This window comes from Oreochromis aureus, linkage group 14, assembly GCF_013358895.1.
Source record: "Oreochromis aureus strain Israel breed Guangdong linkage group 14, ZZ_aureus, whole genome shotgun sequence".
Classification (NCBI taxonomy): domain Eukaryota; kingdom Metazoa; phylum Chordata; class Actinopteri; order Cichliformes; family Cichlidae; genus Oreochromis; species Oreochromis aureus.
The window spans coordinates 41176975-41191494 of NC_052955.1; the positions used below are offsets into that span (position 1 = coordinate 41176975).

A 14520-nucleotide genomic window follows, 5' to 3' on the forward strand; every position below is an offset into this window, starting at 1 on the left:
CTGGGGCCGTGTGGCTGTTCATGTGTGCTTCCACATTTTTACTGCTGCAGCTAATTGTTAATAAGTTGTTATTTGTTACTTTACAGATATTTATAGCTGGGACTAAAATGTATCATTTTGTAATTAAAAGAAAGAGTTTTGAGATTGAAAACAAAGCATCTCTAAAACATCGCTTCAATGAACCCAGAACACAGACCTACATCTTGAGTTTTTATTTTTTAAATGGTTGTGCTTCGTACATCATGTATGGAGCCTGCATCTGATCTTAGCACCACACTTGGATCTTTTATGAAACCAGACCTGCCTTTCTTTTCTTGTGTTAAAGGAGTTCTTACATGTGTCTTCATACTACACTCTACATCACACATATTGGTCAAGATGGTAAGTAAGACAAAATGTACCTGTTAGGGTGATTAATCACATTTACTTGCTAATGCTATCTCTGTTTCCACAAATGTGCAGTGATCTCAGAACAGTGAAAGCAGAGCCACTGGCAGTTTATGTAGCATGCTAGTCTTCAAACACCAGGCATTTGCCCACAATGCAAAAAGGTGCTAGCCTCTCAGCTTGAGAACATCAAGTAATTGCTGACGGCACAGTTGGGATGCTAGCCTGGTACAGCTTTCAGTGCAATCAGAGGCAAGCAGAGCCTGCTTCCACTCACACTGCTCAGCTGCAGTGACAAGATGTAGTAATTTAAAGGTTGTTTGCAAGCAGGTAATGAGAGAAACTTTACCACAGAATGAAATAGCAAGTGATTCAAAACCTACCTTACTGTTGTAGGTTTTGATGTCTTTTTTAAGATTTCACTAAGCAAGCACTGCTTTCCTTGCTTGCCCTGACAGAACACCACTGGTTTAATATATAAAATGTAAAAAAGAAGAAAGACATGAACTTGAGTGAATTATTTATGTCTCACAATGACGAGACGAAACCAAACCTTTTAAATGTTTTGGGGGTTTTTGGCTTAAAAGGGAATTATTGTTCTTCTTCTTTTGTCATTATGTACTGTACAGTGGTAGCTGTGAAAGCCCCACCCATCTGCTATTCAAACTATTTCAAAAGATAATTTACCTGGCTTTTAGCACTGGTGAGCAGTGTTTACTCCTTTAAGCATTGACAATCCTACAAAAACAATTTAAATCCTCCTACTGTTTTTGCTAATAGACTGTTGTAAACATAGATACTTTTCAACAGGACACAGAAAGGTTCAACTTTCAGAGCTCATCACAGCACAGAAACAGCTTTAGTGAAGGTTACAAATGATCTTCTTATGGCCTCTGACAGTGGACTCATCTCTGTGCTTGTCCTGCTAGACCTCAGTGCTGCATTCGATACTGTTGATCATAATATCCTATTAGAGCGATTAGAACATGCTGTAGGTATTACAGGTACTGCACTGCAGTGGTTTGTATCATATCTATCTAATAGACTCCAATTTGTACATGTAAATGGAGAGTCCTCTTCACACACTAAGGTCAATTATGGTGTTCCACAGGGTTCAGTGCTAGGACCAATTCTGTTTACATTATACATGCTTCCCTTAGGCAGCATCATTAGAAGACATAGCATAAATTTTCACTGCTATGCAGATGACACGCAGCTCTATCTGTCCATGAAGCCAGGTAACACACACCAATTAGTTAAACTGCAGGAATGTGTTAAAGACATAAAGACCTGGATGGCCGCTAACTTTCTGCTTCTTAATTCAGATCAAACTGAGGTTATTGTACTCGGCCCTGAAAATCTTAGAAATATGGTATCTAAGCAGATTCTTACTCTGGATGGCATTACCTTGGCCTCCAGTAAAACTGTGAGGAACCTTGGAGTCATTTTTGACCAGGACATGTCCTTCACTGCACATATTAAACAAATATGTAAGACTGCTTTCTTCCATTTGCGCAACATCTCTAAAATTAGAAATATCCTGTCTCAGAGTGACGCTGAAAAACTAGTTCATGCATTTATTACTTCCAGGCTGGACTACTGTAATTCTTTATTATCAGGATGTCCTAAAAACTCACTGAAAAGCCTTCAGCTGATCCAAAATGCTGCAGCAAGAGTCCTGACAGGGACTAGAAAGAGAGAGCAGATTTCTCCTGTTTTGGCTTCCCTTCATTGGCTTCCTGTTAAATCCAGAATTGAATTCAAAATCCTGCTCCTCACATACAAGGTCTTAAATAATCAGGCCCCATCTTATCTTAATGACCTTGTAGTACCATATCACCCCATTAGAGCACTTCGCTCTCACACTGCAGGCCTACTTGTTGTTCCTAGAGTATTTAAAAGTAGAATGGGAGGCAGAGCCTTCAGTTTTCAGGCCCCTCTTCTGTGGAACCAGCTTCCAGTTTGGATTCAGGAGACAGACACTATCTCTACTTTCAAGATTAGGCTTCAAACTTTCCTTTTTGCTAAAGCATATAGTTAGGGCTGGACCAGGTGACCCTGAATCCTCCCTTAGTTATGCTGCAATAGACGTAGGCTGCCGGGGATTCCCATGATGCATTGAGTTTTTCCTTTCCAGTCACCTTTCTCACTCACTATGTGTTAATAGACCTCTCTGCATCGAATCATATCTGTTATTAATCTCTGTCTCTCTTCCACAGCATGTCTTTATCCTGTTTTCCTTCTCTCACCCCAACCGGTCGCAGCAGATGGCCCCGCCCCTCCCTGAGCCTGGTTCTGCCGGAGGTTTCTTCCTGTTAAAAGGGAGTTTTTCCTTCCCACTGTCGCCAAAGTGCTTGCTCATAGGGGGTCATATGATTGTTGGGTTTTTCTCTGTATGTATTATTGTAGGATCTAAACGTATACTTAAACATAGGTCTCAGAGGGTGAACTATGGGGCTCCATCAAGGCCCAGTAGGAAGACAGATTTGCACTGCTCGTGCTTCTGGTCTCTAATTTTCTTTTCAATGAAACAGGTGGAAAAGTTGTAAAAGTAACAAGTTGAAAGTATCAGTCAAAACTGAGCTGAATGTAATGGAAAACTAAAACACTGTCAGTACAAATGCAAATTTGAAATCCTTATTCAGGCAATGAGAAAAGCTTTACATATTTGAAATGTTGCTTTAATGTCGGGCACTTTCTGCTGTGCAGAACAGTGGACAGCGTGCGCTTCCTTAGTGTGGTTAACGTTGGTATTATTGTGTGCAGAATGTGGTTCCAGTCACGTGGTTATTTATCAGGACACTCAGCTGCCACCCACATAACAAATCTTCATTTTCTACATCTAAGTACTGCAGGACCACACTGGTTAGCGGGCTTACTTCACATTTTTCTTTCTTACACCTTTCTGTCACCCATGGGGGGCGGTGGGGGTCAGTCATATGTTGGGGCTGCAATGATTAGAAAGTCATAGATGTAAGCATTTAAATGGATCTGTGCAACGTATAAGCAGAGTCTTTTGTTGGGCCAACAAAGACTTTTTCGAAGCTGCTCCTCTTGAAAAGACTTGTATAAGCTGGCTTTATTATAACGTTGTGGTCAGGTGTTCTTCACCTGTGAACAGAGGCCGGCTCTACCACAGAACAGGCTAAAGCAGCATCATAGTTTTTGGTGGATAATACTGGAGCTTTAAGGGCAGCCCAGCACTGGGGCACCAAGTACAGCTGCTGTCACCACATAAAGTCACACTGTGTTTAAGACTGTGACACAGACCTGTGCATCCAGAAACAGTTACTGTGTCAGATATTAAACGTTGCAGTGATCACAGTGAACATTCAGAAGCAGCGCTGGTGTCTCTGAGCATCCACCTGAGGACTGCATGCAAATCCAAGCCGGCAGAAGTTGAGCTGCTTTAATGTTTAGCTAGTTTATCTGACTGGTGTCTGTGTGATTATGAAGTCATGCACATCAAATGTAACCAGGTTTATCCTGTAAACATCACACAGTATGGGCAAATTTTCATTGACAATTAATGAACTGCCAGCGTCCCAATCATACGGCAGAGCACAAAAAGTCAGATGTGATCTCAGCGCCAGACACAAAAAGTTTAGCAGAGCATGCCTCTAAGGTATCCTTCTCCTTTTAAACACCAGGTCTAGACCACTCAGTGTTTTATACAAACACAATGAAGGCTTCACACAAAAAAGGTGTCATTATTTTTCAGTTAATTGTCTCAGGAAGCCCCGACCATGTATCAGCAGGTGGACATGTTAATCTTCAAATCGCAGGATTGCATCACACACCTGCAGCTAGAAATGAAGAGCAAAAAGAAAATGTGGAAATAACATATCCTCTGGAACTGTGCTGATGACAAATGGCTGAGGGGAGGAGCGACTGAGCTGCTTTACAGCCTCTCTCACTCCCATGCTCCTGATGCTTCCTGCCCCTAATCTTGACTACAGATGCAAATAGTCTAAAAAACGTCCCCACCAAACATTTGCATTTAAACAAATAGATAAAGGTCATTTTGAAAAGCTGCCTCCTCATGGTTGCAGTGTGAGGTGGCATGTTCCATGTGTCCCTGCCCTCCTCACAGCCTGATTAAAGCTCCTATTGCAGCACGCCACTCAGTATGGTGCTGCACTCCTGGATCTAGCTACTACAGCCAAATACAGCAGGGGGAGAACAGAAAGGCCTCTGTGTGTGTGTGTGTGTGTGCATCAACAGCATCATGGACACAGGTAAGCGTGTTATTATTATGCTATTTTATACGTAACGGAAATATTGAAAAATGTTTGGTTTTACTTTTACAGTGTATGTCGGTTTTTTAGGGGTTTGTCTAGTTTTGTGTGACGGAGGCTTTTATTTGAGTGTAGTGGGAAAAGTTTCCTAAAAATGTCCATTTGCTGTGCTGATATTGATGAAGCTGCCCGTGCGTGACACGTATCAACGAAGATTAAATGTCTACTTTTAAGAAAACTCTACAGATGTTGATTACGACCACGAGTAGGTCATTTCTGAACGTTTTAAGGTCATTTCCAAAAGGAAAAAACAACCTCCTCCAAAGAAGAGTCGATATTTTCAAGAATCTCATGTTTGTGCAAAGTTGGGCCTTATCTAAAGGATCCATTCAAAAAGCTGGGGTCTTTTACATAAAGATTTTTGCATGCAATTTCCGTTTGCATAGTAAAGTTTGCATTTTCATTGAGTTTCTACCTCTGCTTCCCAGGAATGTGACCAAATCACACCAACACACACGTGAGATTTGTAGAGGACTATTTAATATATGACACAATGTGCCACCGTGATGCTCGCTGGCATCGGCTGCCTATTCACTCGTGGCGTTTCTTTTTTCCAGAGGGCTACCACCTAAGCCCTCTGGAGTGTTTGCTTATGGTGAGGTTTTGGGAAGAGTTTGTAGTTAATTGCCTCTTTTTAGCAGTCCATTTGCATTGACCAAACCAAAGGCAATTTCCATGACATTTACACACCAATCCCAAAGAGTCATTCGCCTATATGCATAAAACTGTGAAGCATTCAAATGACCACACATTTGTGGGAATGGATGAAAATTTGTATGAAGTTGTGTTACAAGTCGAGCTGCATCACTCATGTCTGCACGTCTGTGCTCTGTCTGTCTGCAGAATATTCTAAGAGAGTGTACCAGGGCGTCCGAGTGAAGCACACGGTCAAAGACCTGCTGGCAGAGAAGAGGTCCCGGCAGACAAACGGACCCAGATACAGCGTGAGCACCACATCTTCTAAACCGCCTGTCTCTCCCGCCTTTATTTTCCTCTATCAAACCAAACGGCACGGCTGGCGTTCTCTTAGCGGCACAACTGGGAGGTTTCCTGAAAACAAAAAATCTCCTCCTCTTGTTTACATTGAGGCTCATCTTTGTGCGCTAACGATCCACGGTCGATCCTTTGACCACCTGTACCTCGCTTGCAAAGCCATTCTGTAAATAGCCGAGCACTGTGCGTGTAGAAAGAGACACGAAGCACAAAAACTCATCCTAACCTCACAAAGGAGCTCTAATACAATCCCTGCAATGCTGTGGGCCATGATCTTCCCAAAAAAAGTCCACAAAAAGGTGGAGGTGGAGGCAGGGTGGGGGGATTTGAGGTGGACAGGTAGCACAGAGAAACAGAAGAAAGGGCCCGTGCAGGAGGCTGCCTATGCAAAGTTTGATCCGTGCACACCTGCCAGCCGATATTGTCCTGCGCTGTGATCAGGCCACAGACAAACCTCCTATTGTTGTCTCAGACACACACTTTCTCTCACACACGCACACAGAGAAATCAGGCTGTGCTTCTGTGCTTTAGACGCCTGCTCGCACACGCAAGACTGCCTTTTTATTTTCCACAAACCGCCTGTCAAAAGGCTTTTACAGGACACTGTTTGTTTTCTGTGCTGGCACGTCCACTCCATACACTCGCTGATGGCTCGAGCAATGGAGGAATTATGTCAGAGAACATTAGAAGATGCCAGCAGACGTTTCCTGTATCTCCTCCAGTGCGGTGCTCATTATAACATTTTTGGCACAGGTGTACTTTTGTGTGTGGGGTGGGGGTGGGGGTAAATTCCTAGCATGTAGGCTGACATTATCACAGACAGAAATTCACTCTGTCACTGGTTATTAAACCCTTTGTGTGGAGGCAGAGCTGCCATAAAAGATTAAAAGTTTAGCTTCATTTGATGCTAAAGGACAGGTCGTTAACAACAACAAGAAACTAACAGGAGTATTTAGTCTCAATCAGAGCCGAGATGCTGTTTAGATTCTGTTGCAGACATCCTGTGACAGCAGAAGAAGGCGAGGAATATTCTGGATTTTATTTAACGTCAGCAAATTTTCAATCAAAACTGAAAATGGTTCCTCACAAAGTAATCAAAACAAATCAAAGCTATTATTGAAAAGTGGTGAAGAGCAGCTCTGCTTCATGGGGCATCGTCTCAGAAACAGACGACCTTAATTTAACGAGCTCCACATGCAAGCTGTGTGACTGCAGCACACACAGCCACAAAAGGGTTTCTGACAGACTGTATGCTTTTGTCAGGGCTCAGTGAATCGACAGCAGCTCGAGAAGCTATCTTCTTGCTTTTATTACTTCCCTTAAATTTGAATAACAAGCTAACACCTGTGGCATCATTCCAATCCGTCAGCATTTTCACATGATTGGAGCGCCACTTTTTTGATATTACAAATTGAATCAAGCAAAGTCTGCGAGCGACGTGGGTTGTGCACGTCATACATGTGTAACATGGCTCGCTCTGCTCACGTCTACCAAACGCTCTTCAGTCTGGCCTCGTCTTTAAGCTCCCCCACGCTCACAGCCACTCCAGCATCCACCCGTAGGCCACATTTACTCGTCACTTATATGTACATTAGCATACTTGTGGGGAGTGATGAGTTTTATGACTTCCTTGAAAATCCCAGACTCTGATGATGATGGTAATAAATCATTTCAAACATAAGTTGTCTGACGGGAAAAAGTTCAACACACCTTTGTTTCATTTAATATAGCTGAGCAACCGTTGGCATGCTTTAGATAATCACCACCACCAATAATCCACCAAATCTTCATAATAATAATAATCCTTATGCGCACTATCATCTCTGTAAACTAACGTTTGGCTACTTTTTGTTACAACATTTATCTGTTAGCCTTAGCTCACCAAATCGCCTGTCCACGTTGGATTTAAGCATTTTTCTTGAACCTGACTCATTCATTTATGAATTTTAATCCATCACTCTTGGTTAACTATTTATTTCAATAGTTGTCCATTACCTTTGGCTAACCAGCTCAGGTGCTAGAACGTGGTCGGTGTGTAGTCCCTGAGTCACAGTTGTTTGGGGAGCAGTTGGTCTTTAATCCCACGAACTTTATTTAACTGTGGACTCTATAGCTTATTGTTACATGTTATGTTAGCATGTACAATATACCACAGTGTGTCAGACAATAGTCTCCTTCGGAGACAATGAGGCGTGTAAAAGACTCTTAGTTGCTACCTTGGCGTTCTGTTTTCATGGTCAAATGTGGTATTATGCAATCACTGGGCCAAAAGAATACAGCATGGAGGCAGTATGACAGGCCATTGTCTGCAGGTCTACAGTCTGCTTTCAGTGTGGGCTTTACTGTGTGTTTATTAATGATGGTTGTAGAGCTAATAATGCACAGAGGCACACAGTAACTAAAGCCATTCCCGTCCTTGCGTTGGCTTTTATCTGGGAATAAAGGGCCATTGAAAGATAAGAGCAAACTCTGACCACAGTCTCCTCGTGTTGGGACAGCCAGACAGAAACTATAGAGATCTTACATCATTTCACATCAGCAGCTTCTCTTTTCTGACATGTTCTGTCGAGCTAGCGTGTCCAGACATGTTGCTGAGCCTGGGAACAGACATGATGCTGAAGAGATGCCGCGATGTGTACCGGGGTAAAAGCGCTAATGCTAACAAACAACACAAACTCACTCTTTGTGTGTGTGTGTGTGTTGCACGAACAACATGCAGGAGATCCTACAACACAGTGCAACAGGCTGAATAAAAAGCAAACAAGGGAACAGCAGTCAAGCAAATGAGCCAGGAAGAAATATGGATAAAGTTTATGTTTAAAGTAGGAAAATTTACACAAAACAGTTGTGCATGTTCAATTTTAAAAATATGAAATGGGCTGTTTTAAAAATATCATTGTGTAACATATTTTGCATAGGAAGGAAGAGCTTTTCTGTGAAACAAAGCTAAATAAATCTATCATTAGTCAACGCCATCGCACAAATACGCACACTACCTGACTGTCTGAGCTTGAGCGAGCTGATTTCCATAGGCAGCCTTCAGAGATGCACTGAGCCATACCTGGGCCACATGAGGAAGTCTTGGCACTGGCAAATCACATTCAAATTTAACCCTCAAAATTTGCGTGCGTCCCAGCCGACATGGGCTTAATATCAACTCTTTCATGTTAGCAATATGCAAACCAGAGATCCTGTCAAACCTTGTCCTCTGTGTCCCTGCTGTGCAACTCTCTGACACGAATCTGTGTCTGCTTTTAGAGCAGAAACAAACTGCAGTGCAGGTCAACAACATCCAAAGGCAACCGGGTTCTTCCGAGCCCCTAGTGACAAGCACACCAAAGCTGACACTGCAAACAGTGCCACATCATAAATGGTGAACACTGGATACCAGTGATGCAGTTCCACCAACAGCGTGACTCCAGACTTTAAAATCCTGTCAGATAAACACTTATGTAATATTTCACATTGGTGCTCTAACTGTGGTGAAGGCTCAACAGTATGTGAGTCCTTTAATGTTACACAGAGAGTAAGAGATCTTACTTTATTTGCAGCTTTGTTTATTCGTACGATTCTTGTTTAACTCTCTGAAAGGTTTCTGGATTCATCTAATCGTCTATAATAAAAATACTTTTTGGCCTAAGTCGGCCAATCTGACCCTAACTCTGTGTTTTGGGCAAAGGTGGGGTTCAGTGAGAACACGAACTACACACTCTGGGTTAGGCTTACGGTTGGGGTTGTCACAAGTGTGGAATTAATGGATGAAAGGGGCTGTTAACATGTTTCATGCTGGTAATACCACAGTTAGGTTGAAACTAAAAGCAAAGGCCTCACAGCACAGTCGTAATAATGAGTGTGAAATTTGTTTCGCTTTCCTTTTGTCGTATCCGACTGGCTGGAGTTGAAATTTGAGGACTTTTCGAACGCGCTCTGTAATATTATTTTAGGTTTGCTGGTGTGTGTTTCTGCCTGACTGTGGTCTGCTGCTGACACTTTCTGTGTTATTTGTATCCGTACCAACACAAGAGGCAGTTTCCTGTTGAAGAGCAGTTATTGACTCAGGCTTACAGTAAGGGCTTAAACATTAAGCCAGTGACGGATCCCTGCAAACATGATGTCCAGCGTCTATCTCAGGCTCCTTGTTGCATCTTAGATATCATGTGGAGACGGGTTATAAATAGAAGCATTTAAGTGGTTTTGGTCCAGCTGCAAATTCATACAAGGCTGATCTGAGCAATCGCCTTTAGCATCAGAGAAAATCAAGACCAAATACACATTTGTGTTGTAGGATGATGTTTTGTCCTTCTTTCTTCATCCATTATCCCGCGACACGTCTGTTTTTGGTTTTTTTGCCAGCTCTTATGTTTCAGGGCCAACAACCATCTATTTATAAACAACAACATTTACTTCTAAGATAAAACTGTTCCTGTAACAGTGTTTGCTGTTACAGGAATCATTTTCAACAAAGAAGACAAGTATCGGTGGAACTGTAGCTCCATAAATCATATATAAGTAAAACCTGACATGTGCTGTCTCTGTTTCCGCAGGGAGGATCAACCACTCCACCATCATTTGTCCAGATGCCAGGTGAGCCATCCTCTGACGCGTTACTCTGCCCCTGAGACAGAGCAGGGTGTCTATAATCAATGAGTAATAATAATAAAGTGATTTCTGCTGCTCCACTTCAGGTGCCCACATGCTGCCCAGCTACTATGGCATAAGAGGACGTTCCTTCATCTCTGACTCAGATTTCTGCCCATCCACCAAGCAGTTCTCCCCTGATGTCTATTCCTCCACCCTTGGGGGTAAGCCCCTAGGCTGTGAGCCCTCCACCATGAGCAGCTACTCCTCGCTCATAGACAGCTACTACCCAGAAACCTTTGGTGACTACCGCAGCGCCGCCACCTTCTCCAGCTCTGGCGGGTCCTTCCTGCCCTCGTCAGCACTGTCCTCCCTGCTGCCACCCTTCGGTGGAGAGTCCTCGCATTTATTTCTGGTATGAATCAGAGTGACAGTGACACGCTGACAAAACAAAGTGCATGTTCAGAATTACCGTCATGGATTTAAAAATGGCAACAAATAAGTTTAGTGTACCTTTTTAGTTACTGTAAAACATAAACATGTCCTCTGGGTGATGCTCACATTTTTCAAGTGTCACCCAGCTGACTAACAGCTACAAATATTCCTGCAGGTTTCTGTTTGTATGCAGCACTGATCATAATCTCTGCATGCCTGGTATTTTCAGTATAAAGTTCCTGTTGTTCTTCCTTCACAGCTGAAAAAGGAAAGTTTAGAAGCTGTCTGCTTTATTTGCCAAACTGAGACCTCCGTAGTCTCATATTAGCTTCAGATCAACTTTGTCAGTGCAGACTGATTCCCCATCAGCTCCACTTATGTTCAGTCTGAACAGGATAATCGAGACTTGCTGGGAAAAACGTTTCTCTGTTTTGAAGAAAAATCAGTAACTTTGTTCTGACAAGCTAATCTGTTAACATGGCGAGGCACACGATGCTGCTGAGTGTAAGAAAACTCAGCGATCAAGCACTCGAGGATTTCAACGATACCAAGCTTCAGTAAAGAGCAGGAACACACTGAGACAAGGAGAACTGAAAGAATCAAGTTCTATTATTTATTTCATGTATTTGGACTTGCTACTACTACATTTAATTTAGTTACTTTAGTTACTAGTGAGATTACATTTTTTAAAATCCAATCTACACAACAGGTCTGACGTTGTTAAAGAGAACACTAATGTGCTAATGTGTAAACAACAAGAGGCTCTGTTAGTGTCTGAGCTGTGAGTCATTTCATGCTTTCACTTTAAATAACTGTTGGCCGAGGTAACACTGTCTAATATTCCATATGCAAAATTTCTTTCCTTCATCGTTGGTGTCGACCCCCTGGGATTTATGTGTTCACGGAGGTCAGGGGTTAGGAACTGCTGCTCTGCAAGGCCAGTTTGCTTTGACACTTCAGCTGATAGTACTCGATTACAGTGAAGGACATTCTTCTCGTATTGGAGCATTTGTGAATTGTCACTCTTTCCATCGCAGTTTCAGATGAAAAAAGGTTATTTTTTATGTGAAGTTTTTATTTGACAGCATGTACTGGTCACTGACTGCACAGCTAGAGCCATGAGCATTCAGTGCAGGACAGTTATGCTAACTGTGCACTGCTGTTTAAAGAAAACTCTAAAATATAACAAGACTAACAAGGACATTTAATAAGTGGAATTATTGATAATCTTATGAAAAGTTGTTGCGGAGCTATTTGGACCCTAAAGTCAAACTTTTAGCAGCTGTCACAGAGGCGGCGTGGCTCCGACGACAGTCCTTCATAGTACACCTGCCTGCTCATCATCCTAACTGCACTTCTGATGGCGTATATGGAAGTTTTTAGAGTGAAAAACAGACATGCTCCATGTTCAGCCACATTTGCAGTTGGTGCTCTGATGTTAAATATTTATACACCATTGTACGGTGTGGGCTGTTTGCCTCGACTGGACTGCACAGAGGAAGACATTCCAGAAAACCCCAAACCAAAACTGTATTCATGGATAGATCACAAATACGCTTTAGTTACTGGGATCCATTTAAAGCCTGAGTTCTAGAACGATTGAGTTTTGCATGTCCACATAGGCGTTCAGATGTGCTCGCAGGGCAGGAAAGTGAAACAAACGTAGTGAAGGAAATAATGCAACACTACAGGAAACGCTGTCATTACAAAAGGTCTGCTGTGATGTTGGGGACTTTGCACTATCTGATGAGGAAATAAATGACTGATTCATCCTGTCCTCTGCTGTCTTCCTGCTCCAGAGAGACTCGTGGGAGCAGTCTGAGCCAGTATCCCAGGTGGAGGCTCTCTGTCAGGACAACCTGGCCTCCGTCAGCGTCCCACCCTCCATGCCCAGCCCCGAACCTCCAGGGAGCCCCTCCCAGTACCGCTCCCCGAGCCGAAGCTCCTCCCTGGGCCCCATCTCCAGCAGCCAGCCCTACACTCTGCACTCTCTGGAGGATGTCCACTATCACCCTTTAACCTCCACCAGCACTTACCCCACCACACCCTCCTCCTCCTCCTTCCCCTGCCCTCCCTACATGAGCAGCCCTGTCACCGATCTCGTGACCAAGATGGTGACGGAGGAGGCGGCCGACGGCCACGGCAGCCTAACCCCCGGTGCCGAAGCTCATTCCTCCTGGGCTAAGGAAGAGGGGGTGAGCGCCTGGTCGCCCTATGAGATTCGGAGGGCCTACTGACTGAATTCAGAAGATTCAGACGTTTTTACAGACACTGATGAACTCAACACTCTGCTGTAAATCCTCGGGGAGGGTTTTCCATGAAAATTTCAATGTCAATTTGCTAAAAATATTCAAGTTTTAAAGTGTCCCTGTTGTGCTCATTCACTGTACGCGTTGCACTTTGTGCTGCAGCTCTTCATTTCACCCTCTGTTGGAAACACGCTGTGTTAGCTGCTGTCTCTGTGAGACCCTTCAAAAGCATCTGGGTGTGATGAAAGCAAGACAGTGCTGAATGCTCTAAACTGTGGGGTCGGAGCTGCTCGATGAACAATGTGGTTAAACCATTTCTTAATTACTCCAAGCATCTTTTTTGCTGCTGGCTAAAGCATCTGAGCATATCCGACAATATATACATCAAGAAATATGACTGTACCCTCGTATCTGTCAACCAACACATTTATCTGTAGGATAGTAAAGCTTAGCCACATTTCTGCACACTTTGCTGGCACTAAAGGGGAGAGGCCCAGGTGGCTGAGGTCGGGGGGAATGCAAGGCTTCTCATTCAAACTCGCTCCAAGTGTCACATGGTGACATAGATTAGCCCCAGAAAAAAGAAGTAATGAGGTTCATTTTGAAAACCACATGAATAGAAAAGCCAGATAGGTGACACAAAAGGGGCACTTTAACATGTTGGTGGCCTCATTCTACCGAAGGTCCAGTCTGACTATAGAATAGCACCATTTCTTTTTTTTACCACTATTTCCCGTACGGTGTGGACGTGATCACAAAGCATAACTTAACTTATAAGGCTGGAATAAAGAGCGTATACCAAAGCAAGGATACTGACTTTGATAGCGTATATTCTGAGGATTTTGTTTTTTCATAATGTGTGAACATGCTACATCTTAATCATTGTACCCTGAAGGTTCCTGTAACTTCAGGCTGTAACTGTCATTAAACTGCAGTCTGCTGCCATTTTTAAGACCCTGCTGAGTGTGGTGCTTGAATGGAGAGGTTGTCTGGATTCACTGGGACTAACAGGAGTGAAGCAATTGTGATGCTTCCCTTCTTTTCAGGTTTATTTATATAACTTCAAAACACATTGACAGTCACCTTAAGACACTTTATACTGTAAGGTAAATACCCTACAGTATTCTGGAGAAAGCCCAAACGACTCCCGTAGGGGGCATGAGGGAAGGATAAATAGCCTTTTAACAGGAAGAAAGGCTGATGTGACGAGACGGGCTTGAGGGCAAAGAGAAAAGAAGAAAGCGAGTGAAGGCAGACAGGGTCAAAGGGACAGAGAAGACTGAAATGTGGGATATAAACACAAAGAGAGAGGCGTCATCACGGTGTATCACATGAGGTCTTTCGGCAGTCTGAGCTTATAGCAGCATCATTAAGCAATGCTTCAGGGTCACCTTCATCAAAATGGAAAGTTTTGATCCTAAAATCCTAAAAGTACAGAACATGTCAGTCTCCAACACACCAACAGGAAAGGAGTCTGATAGAGGAAAGCTCTGCCCCCCATTCTGAGTGAGGAGCTCTCAGACTGAAGGTAGTATGGAAATACAGCACTATGAAGTCTTTCAGATGTGATGGGGCCTTAT

General features: G+C 43.2%; 1 protein-coding gene across 1 annotated transcript; it reads left to right on the forward strand.

Moving 5' to 3' along the window:
* The first annotated feature begins 4453 nt into the window (after positions 1-4453).
* Positions 4454-13897, forward strand: si:ch211-213d14.1 (uncharacterized protein C11orf53 homolog). The gene is made up of 5 exons (XM_031741750.2): positions 4454-4625; positions 5529-5629; positions 10223-10262; positions 10364-10671; positions 12491-13897. Exons 1-5 carry the CDS (start codon positions 4616-4618, stop codon positions 12926-12928), a joined length of 897 nt encoding a protein of 298 aa, XP_031597610.2. The 5' UTR covers positions 4454-4615; the 3' UTR covers positions 12929-13897.
* The last annotated feature ends 623 nt before the right edge of the window (positions 13898-14520 follow it).

What these genes read in the sequence shown, in the direction of transcription:
- si:ch211-213d14.1 (XM_031741750.2), top strand. An exon ending in ATCATTTGTCCAGATGCCAG is followed by an intron (nt 10,263 to 10,363) that starts GTGAGCCATCCT and finishes GCTCCACTTCAG; the next exon opens with GTGCCCACATGCTGCCCAGC. An exon ending in AGTCCTCGCATTTATTTCTG is followed by an intron (nt 10,672 to 12,490) that starts GTATGAATCAGA and finishes TTCCTGCTCCAG; the next exon opens with AGAGACTCGTGGGAGCAGTC.